Consider the following 11,474-nt stretch of genomic DNA (forward strand, 5'->3'; position numbering starts at 1 on the left):
AGCTACATCATGATTGGCTCAAAGGGAAATGATGGACCGCGGCCGGTCGATAGAGTCCGGGTGAAACGGGCTTTGCCTCACTGGTGCCCCACGCTGATTGGCTCAACGAAGACTGCTAGGGTGTGAGCGATTTACAAGGCTTGGGAGATGCCCACTTCACATAGATTGGCCTAAGGAGAAATTGATGGCAGTCAGCCCGCCTATGAAGAAGGGGGTAAGTGGGTTCTGTTTTTAGCTGATTGGAGGACTAGAGACTCCTAGACAGCTGCCAAAATACCTAACAGGCAATGCTGCACGCCACGCCGCTCAGCGGAAGCAGGACTTTTATAGAAATGGGCAGAACAGCAAGCAGGAAGAGGGTGGGGCCAAAGCCTGCGTAGGCAGGCAAGGGTAACTGTATGGTGATTGGCGAGAAAAGACGAATTTAGAATTAACAGAGGTAGGCGGGATGGCTGTCAAGACTAGCAAAATTCTTTGAATGGCAGAAACTAAATGTCTACAAGGAAGGCAGGGTCCAGTAGGGCTAGAGGGCAGAACCTGGCTCTTTTGGAGGTTAGCAGGACTCAACCTAGAATGGGGCTGGAACAGGAAGGGCAGGATCTGTGCCTGTTGATGTAAGCTGGATCCATTTAGAAGCAGGGCCAGGACCAAGGTCAGGCTGAGACAGGTATGAATTATTTAGGGTACCTAAGAAACTACTGGAGTGTGGAAGGGAAACAACGTCAGAAGTGATATGCTGATGACCATGTGAACAAGCCTCTATCTTGAATTCTCTACTGCATTTCAAAAGGTGGTGTCCCAGAAAAGGAAGAGTGAGATGGGGCCCAGGTTGTCAAGGTGACAGAAAAGTGGGTAGAACAAAAAGTCAAAGCAAATACTGTCAGTGAGCTGGAGGAAAGACTTCTGGATACTTTAGATTTCTAGATACTGAATCTGGTCTCCCAGTAATTTTGTGATTTAGAAAGTAGGAACCTTGGAAACCAGCAAGGGTTAGGGGGAAAAGAAGGGCCACTTGACTCAAAGGCATTCAAGTTCTTTAATGTCACACGAGGACTAGAAGAAGAAATCAAAGGTGAGATGTCTCTGGAAAGTTCTGCAGGCCTTGTAGTTCTCTAAGCCCCTGCAAAAGAGGACAAACGATACTAAACTGACGGTTTGGCTCCATGCCTCACTGTGGCCTTGCTTTGACTCCCCCTCCTTGGCTTCAGTTTAAAGGGAAAGATGGTCTTTCCCTTCTTTGGCTTTCTCCCTTTTCCAAGTGACCATCCTAAACACATCTAGAGAGAGGGTCTGGCAGTGGAGTGAGTTGCTCTCACCTCTAGCAACATGTGGATATGGGCCTTGATATTCATGGAGTCCTTGGTGAGGCTGTTGCTGAGCCTGGAGAAAAGAAATAAGAAAGGGCAAAGTGGACCCCACTGAGGGTTATAAGGATGACCCTTCCTCAGCATTTCAAGAACTATCTGCATTTTTGATGACTTCCCCCTGGCCAGGTTCTATGCAGAGATGGCTAGCCACCATCTGGACCTCATGGATTCAAAGATGACTGAATGCATATTGTATACCAGGCCGTTTTAAAGTGCTGGGAATATGACAGCAAACAAAAATTCCAACCTCAGAGATCTCAAATTCTTGCTATGAGAGACAAATATATGATGTAATAAAATACATGGTAGGCCTGGGATTTAGCTCAGTGGCATTAAGTGCGTGCCTGGCAAGCATGAGGTTGTGAGTTCGATCCCTGGTACCAAAACAACAACAACAAAACAACCTAAAAAACAAAACAAGTAAAAAACAACAAAGATGAACATAAAATAAAATACATAGTATGTCAGATGGTTGTAAGTACTGTACAAGAAAAAAATGGAACAATGAAGGAGGATAAGTAGTTAAACAGAGCATTTAATTCAATATTTAAAGAAAGGGAAGAAATTAATATTGTGATTATATGCCACATGTGTTCCACACATAGGGGGCAGCCAATACAAAGGCACCAAGATGGGCATGTGCCTGACATGTTTGAAGAAGAATAAATGAAAGGGTACTGTTAGAGGTGAGGTCAGAGCGTAAGGAGAGAGGCAGATCTTGGCTTTTATACCTTGGCTTTTATACCAAGTGAGGGTTGTGAGCAGAGAGGGAAACTGACTGGGATTTAGGAGGATTCATCCGGCTTCTGGGCAGAGAAGTGACTGAGAATAAGGAGCTAATGTGAAGACAGAAGTGTACTGAAGGGAATACTGCAATAGGCTGGGTGAGAGATGGAGGGTCAGGTGACAGTGGCAGCTGTTAAGGTAGTAAAAAATAACTGAATTTGGGATTATTTTGAAGATAGAGCCAACAGGATTTATCAAAGGTTTGGACATCAGGTGTGAGACAGGACTCACGGAGGAGGCCAAAGTGTAAGGAACTGGGAAGTTGGAGTTGCCTGCAACCACCCTAGCCCTGCACTTCTGGGTTATACAAACCAGTTGGTTCCTTTTGTTTAAGGCTGTTTGGATCAGGCCTCAAGAAAAAGGATCTTGGGGATTTAACTCAGCAGCATAAGTGCCTGCCTGGCAAGGAGGAAGTTGTGAGTTCAATCCTTGGTACAAAAAAATCTCAGCTGGCAGTGGTGGCACACAGCTATAATCCTAGTACTCAGGATGCTGAGGCAGGAGGATCTTCATGAATTCGAGGCTAGCCTAGGCTACATAGTGAGACCCTGTCTCAAAAAACAAACAAATGAATAACCAAAAAGAGTGGTCTTTAAAAAAAATGCCTGAGAGGCAGGAAAGAGGAGGAGCAGCTAGAAGATAAAAGTGTTAGACATTCAGTGAATGGTAAAGGGAGGTGATATATGATAAGGTTCAAGTGATCAGAAGGGGCTAGCTCAAGCAGAGTCTTGAAAATATGACAAAAAATGTGAATTCTATTGTGCTGAGCTATCTGTCAATATAGGACTCAATTTGAAGTATAAATAAAACTAATAATGTATAAGAAATAAATAATAATGAGCTAGGATGTTAAGTTGGAAAAAACATATATGAGCCTAATATATACCAGCATCTCGCAAATCTATATTGCTAATCCAGACTTCTCTCCTGCACTTGACTTGGGAGTTTTAATTACATCTTCAAAAAATCCACATCAGTGTTTAATAATTTCATAATTTCCAGACTAAATTCCTGATCTTCCTCTCCTAATTTGCTCCTCTCCGCTTCTTAATCTCAAACAATGGAAACTCCATGGTTCTAAATTGCTCAGTAAACACTTAGATCCCCTTCTCATTTTCTCTTTTTACCTGTGCTAAGGATGGAACCCAGGGCCTCATACATGCTAGGTAAGTGCTCTACCTTTGAGCTGCACCCACAGCTCCAAGACTCCTCTCTTTTTCTCACACCTCACATCCAATCATTCATTCTATGTAAAATCAGTGGCTTCATCCTGGGCAATGCTTCCAATCTCTGTCATAGGCTCTTTGCCTGTAGCAGTGTCAACATTTTTACTTGTTTATGGCCTGTCTCCTTTAATTGGAAGGTCAGCTGCACAGTGGTAATAATTTTTAGTCTGTTTTATCTCCTGCTGTATCCCCAGAAACCAGAATGATGTATGACAGAATAGACATCCAAAGGATGTTGAATAAATAAAACAAAAGACTACTTCACCCAAAGGAACCTGAAGTTCTCAAAAGACATCTGAGTTTATGTTTAAGGACACCAAGTAAAACACGGTGTTCTTGCTGGAGACCATCTACACTTACAAGAATATCTGGGATAGTACTCAAAAATCTTAAGAATGGACTTTATCAGCATCTAAGGGACAATTTGAACATCAAAAAAGAAAAAAAATTAGTTAATGGTACAAGATTAGTGTATAAAATACTCAGTTCACTTCAAAGGAAATAAGAGGGCTGATGGTATAGCTCAGTGGGAGAGTATGTACTTAGCATATACAAGGTCCTGAGTTACCCCTCAGCACCAAAAGAAAAAAAGTAGAAAAGATTAAAATACAAAGTTCATCAAATGCTAATTATATACAAAAGATAAATTTAGTCCATTACTACTGATTTCATAAAGCAATATTAAAATTCATGTTTATGCTTTCTTCTATAATTACATTTCTATATATAAGATGTGTATGTGTTCTTCTTTCTGTGTAATCACAAAAAAAGCATACACGGAGACATTTTTTTTTCTTCAAACAGAGAACTATACTAAGAACGGGTTATAAAATAACCAAAAAGAAAGTTTATTTACAAAGTAACCGAGTATTTCAAATAGGAGAGCCAGCTACAGACTCAAATCCTCATCTTCTAGAAAGATTAAATTTTTAGACAGTTTCTCAGAAAGCAATATGAGGTTCAACCACTATTTTCATGACACAAAACACCCAGATCAATATTACAAAAAAAGCAAAAGAGACAGACATGAACAATTTAAAATATCTCATTTGGGGGAACGACATAAAATTTCAAAAAATTAAAATCTACTATTTTTTTTGTCTTTTTGAGACAGGGTCTCACTATGCAGTTCAGGCTGGCCTTGGGCTCACTTTGTAGCCCAAGTTGGTCTCAAACTTGCGATGATCCACCTGCCTCAATGTCCCAAGTGATGGGATTACAGGAGTGTGCCACCATGCCCAGCTAAATTAAAATCTATTTGAAAGACCCAAAAATCCTGTGACAAAAGAAGGAAAGCTTTGTTATAAGAATTGGACTTGCTCTAAAGGGCCACCAATTCAGAATTGTGCTGACTACAAAAGCTTTGAAGCAACCCTCCCCTGCAAGCTCCTCGCTACTTGGTCTGATCATCAAGATTGAGAAATTTCAGCAGGTCTCAGGTCCACTAACAACAAAACCCTGCAAAGTTTTGACAGGATAAAAGGAAGTGATTCTAGAAGAATGGAGGCATAAACATAACCAAGAAGAAATGTCACATCAATGGTATTCTTGTCTGTGAGATGTTAACAATCTAAGTTTATTTCCCAATGGCTCTACACTCATTCCATCTGAGATACGCTTATCTGTTGGCAGTCTGTGGGCACACTAGGTACACTGTACCCTTCATCAGGAATGTTCTTCCCCAGAGGGCCCTATGACTTGTTCACTCAGATGCCCCAAATGTCACTTCTTTTGAGAGGCCTTTCCTACCTGCATTTCAAACCCCAGATCCATGCTCCAATTGCCCTTTCCTGCATAAAAATTAAACTCATTTGAGCCCACACTTTCTTTCTTCAACACTATCTACATAGTTTTCCTTCAAGCACTACTTCATTTGCTTCCAACATAGACTTTTAAATTCATTCAACAAACAGTGTCTATTATATGCTGTGCACTATTCTAGTTATGTGAGGCACAGACAAAAACTCTCCCTTTATATAGTTTATCACATAACTGGAAGAGATGAATGAGAAAGAAATAAATTACAAAATAAAGATTAAGAGGTAATAATTGTTGGAAAAAAAGAAAACGTAAAAGGAAGGAAGGGAATCAAGAGTGCTAGGATTTGCGATTTTAAAATTTAAAGTCTGGACACAATTGGCATAGTTGAAGTGATATTTAAGTAAGACAGCTGAGTGAAAAGAAAGGAAGCCACATGGGAAGACACTGCAGGCAGAGAGAACAGCCACTGCATGTGCCCCAAGGTGGGATCATTTTGGGTTGTTTAAAGAAGCATTTGAAGGTCAATGTGGTGATAGCAGAGAATAAGCAGGAAAATTAGCAGGAAGTAAGTGAGAGGTAACTTGTTTAATTGATACTATCTTATTGGTGGTAGCCTCATAGATTTGGTAATAATTTTATGTATGTATAACTGAACAGTCCCTCTAGAATGTAAGCCTTCATCCTTGCTCCAACTCATCACTAGATTCCCTATCACCAAGCACAGAGCCTGGTGTACAGAAGGTACTCAATAAATTTTTTGTGAATAAATGATACAAAGACCATTTATTGGTGCTTATCATACAGTACACCTGGGCTGAGCTAGGCATCCCCACTTCCCTCAGCCCCAGCCCTGAGGAGACAGGAAGCTAGGTGCTTATGTATCATCCTAGGTAGCCATGGAGAAAGGCAGAAGAGTTAAAAATGGTGGTGCTTTTACTCGTTTATGTATTTTTTTTGGTGTAGTGCTGGGGATGGAACTCATGGCCTCATGTATGCTAGGCAAGTACTCTACCGCTAAGCTACAGCCTCAGGTAGTGGCGGTGATTCAGACACTATCCTTAGGGAATGGACTTACTCTGTGAGGAGAGAGCTCTTACGATCAATGAACTTGAGAGCTTCTGCCAGTGTCAACTCCAGGAAGAAACCGTATCCCAGGGCCACATATATGCGTGAAGTATCAGAGCTGAGGAAACAGAGGTCAGAGGAAGTGGAGAAGTCCTTATTACTGTTTAGCATACCGTATAATATATTAAAATGCTTCTCACTCCCTCCCCTTTCCCAAACAGAGGCTCTGGAAGGGCAGTGATTTTGTTCTAGTTTATTTATTCATGGTCACATCTCCCAGTACCTACCTGATATCTAATAAAATATAAAAGCTAGTATAGTGTCTGGCATATAGAAGACACTCAAGAAACATTTGTTGTATGAAGGAAGGGGGAAACTGAACCCTGTGGACTCAGAGGGGTGGGTAGACACTCACACCACTGTGTCAACGAAGAAGTTACAGCCCAAATCCACCTGCATATATAACTCCGAGTGCTTAGTTTCCTGTGGGGCCATGGAAAAACAGATAGGTATCAGTGATCAACTTTTAGGCTAGGTGATAGGTCTTAGTCTGGAGTCCCTATTCCCATCTCTCTCCTCTTTCCCTCCTTCAGAAAAATTGGTATCTAACCCTGAAGTCTTTACCTGGAGTCGCTCAATGACATTTTTCAGTTGAAGGTATTTGGCCAGCTGCTCATATATTTTGTCTCGATGGTCCAGCACCTTTCTGATAGGAGAAAATATAATGGTGATCAAGAAGCAGCCCTGTCCTTTTAGGGAGTACCTCACATCATGCCCCAAACAGGGATTTTAATGCTGGCATTTCAATTCTGGACTCTGTGTTAGACTGCCTTGGTTTGAATCTGAGCTCTCTCTTTTACTAGCTGCATGGCCTCAGAAAGTAAGAAATCTGTTTCTGAGCCTGGCGTGGTGGTGCATACCTGTTATACCAGCACTGGAGAGGCTGGGACTAAAGAATGGCTGTGAGTCTGAGGTCAGCCTGGGCTACATAGTGAGTTCAAGGCCAGCCTCAATTACATGGCAAGATGCTGTCTCAGGAAAAAAAAAAAGGGAGGAAGAGAGAAAGAGAGGGATCGATCTGTTTCTTTTACCACACCTGGCTCTCAGTTTGCTCATTTAAAAAATAGACATCATAGTATTATTTCCTAAGAGTCTTTAGGATTAAACAAATGTTTACTATAAATCATTTAGAATAATGCCAATCAAATTTAAGTTCTATATACTTGTTAGCTATATTTTATTACTATTATTGTACTGTACTCCCAATGCTTCCTGCCAATTGAAATGGCCCATCCTCACTCTAGAAAAAATTACTCATTCTTTTTAGGATGCTCAAAAGGTCTAGATTTGAATGCCTTACTTTCTGATCACATTAATGTTAGCAACAACAATTCTTCATATTCACTGAGTCTCTGATATGTTTCAGGCATGTACAATAACTTTTTTTTGATACAGAGTTTCACTATGTAGTTCAGGCTGGGTTTGAATTCACCTTGCAGCTCAGGCTGGCCTTGAACTCATGGAGATCATTCTGTCTCAGCCTACCAAGAGCTGGGATTATAGGTATGTGTCCCCACACCTAGCTCAATAAATCCTTTTTTTTGGTACCGGAGTTCGAACTTACGACTTCGCGTTGTTAAGCAGGAGCTTGTGCCCCTGAGCTAACCCTAAATTCTTTTCCTTAAAGAACCTATTTAGTTTTTATGTTTATATATATGTTTACCATTTTTGTTGTTGATTTTTATTGAGATATGGTCTCCTTGCCCAAACTGGGTTTGAACTATTTATGCGTCCTGCCTAACCTTCCTGAGTACATAGCTGGGAACACAGGAATAGAACCACAAGCCTAACCTTGTGCTGAAATTTTTACAAAGGCTGAACACATTGGAAATTCAAACTCGCCGTGTAAGTTTCCATACACTTCCCTATTTTGCATATGAAGAGAATTTACAAGGCAGAGAAAAAAAGGTGATGTACAAAGTATTTAAGATGGCAAACTGGGCAAGCTAAGACTCAAACCTGGAAAATAGTTTGGGAAATCTAGCACTAATCCAAAACAAAAAACCAAACCAACAAACCAACAAACCTCAAAAACCCCACCCACCCAAAGACGCGCGTGCGCAGATATGCCCTCTGCTTTGACAGCCTGGTTTTAGCCAAATCTCACCGGACGTGTCGCCCCGCCCCATTACACACATGTAACAGCGCCAAGGATTAGACTTCCAGCTCACCAATCCGAACGATTGGCCCAGCCTCTGAACGCCCCACCCACCACGTGGGATGTTCCAAATGCCACGCCTCTCGCAGTTACTCACTGCAAATCCCGCTGCAATACGTCACTGATGAAGGCCTCATAGCGCAGCACTTTCTCCCCGGTGGTTTCCACCGCCCGCCGTTTAGGGGGTGTCGCCATGATGAGCTCCTGGGGAATAGGTATGGGGGAGACCACGTTGACCGTGTCAATTTGACATCAAGCACAATTCAACTCCACCCTCTAAAGGATAGAAATAGGCTCTTTTGGCACATGCAGAGGGGGTTCCGCCTTCTGGCCCTCCCAACTCCGGGACTTCTTCACCCCGGGACGCCCAAAGGTGGCCCTTACCTTTGGGCCGCCGGCAGTGAGAACTATTGGTATGAACCGTGGCTTCCGGGTGGCGCGGATAAATGACACAGGAGGAAACACATTGACCAATCAAATAGGCATTTAAGGCGAGGCGGTCCTAAACGGAAGAAGACTGGCCAAAGGGAAAACGGGAGGGGCGGGCTTTACGGAATCCAGGAGATCACGGAAGACTGCAGAGTTTGGGAACAAGGATTGTCGGGCTTAAAAGGGCCAATGGGGGAATGTGAATGCAGTACGCGGAGCCTGTGGGGACCTTGCCTGACAGATGGAGGTGGAGTTTAATGGGATTTGGCGGGTTCTGGGGGAGGTAGGTAGAAGTGAAACATTTCGAATTGAAAAGGCACGCCTTTAGTTCCACCACTCTGGAAGTTTAAAGCGGAGGATCGCAAATTCAAGCCCAGCGTGGGCAATTCAGCGGTTTGGCGAGACCCTGACTCAGAATAAAAAATAAAAAAAGGGACTAGTGGGCTGGGGATTTAGCTCAGTGGCATAAGAGCCTGCCTGGCAAGTACAAGATCGCGAGTTTGATCCCCGGTACCAAAAAAAAAAAAAAAAAAGGGGGAGAGATTGGGTCTGGAGATGTAGCTCATTGTGAATGTCCCAGCCTAGATTATGTTCTCCACTCCGGGGCTGAAGTGAGAGTTGGGCCTCGAAAGCAGCCGAGCCGGAACTGATTAGTCTTCTAATCTGTGAAGAAGGGATAATATTCCCTGTGATCTGTTGCTCTGGATATTGTTTGTTTACAAGAGAAGTTTGGGTTTTACTCCCGGTAATGGGAATGACTGAACATTTTTTTTAAAAAAGCATTTAAACGGAGACAAATTTCCTAAAGTTTGTCTCTAATTAGACTTCCAATTCTGTAAACCGCAGTCCGTAATTGACGCTCACATGGAAAATGACAAAGCACTGTCTGTAATACTTCACTTAACAGTCAAATGAAGGGTCCCTGAAGTTCTCTGCTGTGGATAGGCTAACTTTAGGAATAGTTCCTGAGTTTTTTGTTTAAATGTGTACTTTTTTATAAATTTATTTTTATACACTCGAGTGAACACATTTGCTTCTCATATTAGATTTTCATACAGTAGCATCTAGTCCAGCAGCTCAAGAAATGAACCTGGAGAACCCAGACACTAGGAATTTATCCTGCCATATAACTTGTGCTTTTGGTGTGTAAAAGCAAGATTCGGTGGTTTGGGTTTTTGTTTTGTTTTCTTCAAATGTGCAAAACCTAAGGAAGCCAAGCTTTTCTTTGCCTTTAAAGCAAGGCGATTTTTAAGAAAACATTGAGAATAAAACAATTTTTAAAAACCTGCCAGGTGTGGTGGCACATGCCTGTGATCCCAGCAATCAGGAGGATTGTTGCAAGTTTGAGGTCAACTTGGTTTATATACAGAGACACTGTCTTTAAAAAAAATTTCTACTGTTCAACCAGGAGACCCTGTGAAGATTCACCCTGTCTTGAAAAACCAAACCAACAACAAAAAACCCAAACAAGTCTCATGTTACTTTTGGTTAAAATTATATTTGGTCTTGAAAAGGACAATAGAAGGGCTGGGAATTTAGCTCAGCGGTATAAGCTCCTGCCTTGGAAGCAGGCAGTTGTGAGTTCAATCCCCGGTACCGATTAAAAAAAAAAAAAAAAAAAAAAGGAAGCCGGGCATGGTGGCTCATGCCTGTAATCCCAGCACTTGGGAGGCTGAGGTGGGAGGATCGTTGCGAGTTCGAGACCAGCCTGGGTTACAAAGCGAGTTCAAGGCCAGCCTGAACTGCACAGCGAGACCCTGTCTCAAAAAAAAAAAAAAAAAAAAAAGAAAGAAAAGGACAATAGATACTTAAAACAAATATTATTCTCCTAATCTGTACAACTTTCTTGTGAAAAGAGAGAGAGAACGTGTATTGTCTTTACAGTCAGAACATAGTTGTTTTGGTACTGGGGATCAAACGCATGAACTTTTGCTTACTGGGCAGGTGCTTACACCACTGAGCAAAATCCCTGGCTTCTACAATATAATTTGAATGGGCTGGAGATGGTTCTGTGCAAGTTAGTTTATTTATCTGTTTATTGAGAAAGGATCTCACTGTGTGGTTCAAGCTGACCTTGAACTTGCTTATGTAGCCCAGCCTGTCCTTGAACTCATGGCAATCCTCCTCCTTCAGCCTCCTAAATTTTAACATTACAGGCATGGGCCACCATGTCCCACTGTGCAAGTTTATTAATTTAACAATTTTAAACTTAGTTTCCAACTATACTTTTACATTTCAAACCTATAGAAGAGTTGACACTGAATAACCCTTAGGGCCTTTACTGAAGTTCACCATTTGTTACTATTTGGCAACATTTGTTTTCTTTTCTTTTCTTTTATCTTTTTCATTTTTATTGGGAGCAGGGATGGATGGCCTGCTTGCAAGGCAGGTGCTTATGCCGCTGATCTAAATCCCCAGCCCCCATTTGTTTTCCTCTCTCCAGAACACTTACTTAATGCTTGCCATAAATGCACAGTATTCCATCATGTGGATGACTTCAGATGTTTGAGCCATTCCTCTTTATTAATTTTTTGTTTTTTGGCGATAAGGTCTTATTATGTAATTCAGGCTGCCTTTGATCTCAGCAATCCTCCTGCCTTAGCCTCCCCAGTGCTGAAATTA

The 11,474-nt window shown here is 41.9% G+C and overlaps 1 protein-coding gene across 1 annotated transcript; it reads right to left on the reverse strand.

The window, feature by feature from the left end:
* Positions 1–1,017: 1,017 nt before the first annotated feature.
* Positions 1,018–8,941, reverse strand: Uxt (ubiquitously expressed prefoldin like chaperone). The gene is made up of 7 exons (XM_005000244.4): positions 8,808–8,941; positions 8,521–8,627; positions 6,830–6,911; positions 6,621–6,688; positions 6,216–6,323; positions 1,317–1,380; positions 1,018–1,120 (listed from the first exon to the last, which is right to left on the reverse strand). The coding sequence occupies exons 2-7, from the start codon at positions 8,616–8,618 to the stop codon at positions 1,067–1,069; spliced, it is 474 nt and encodes a 157-aa protein (XP_005000301.1). The 5' UTR covers positions 8,619–8,627; positions 8,808–8,941; the 3' UTR covers positions 1,018–1,066.
* Positions 8,942–11,474: the final 2,533 nt, after the last annotated feature.

This window comes from Cavia porcellus, unplaced genomic scaffold, assembly GCF_034190915.1.
Source record: "Cavia porcellus strain 051 isolate PalLab524CR breed Dunkin Hartley unplaced genomic scaffold, mCavPor4.1 scaffold_3, whole genome shotgun sequence".
NCBI classification, from domain to species: Eukaryota; Metazoa; Chordata; class Mammalia; order Rodentia; family Caviidae; genus Cavia; species Cavia porcellus.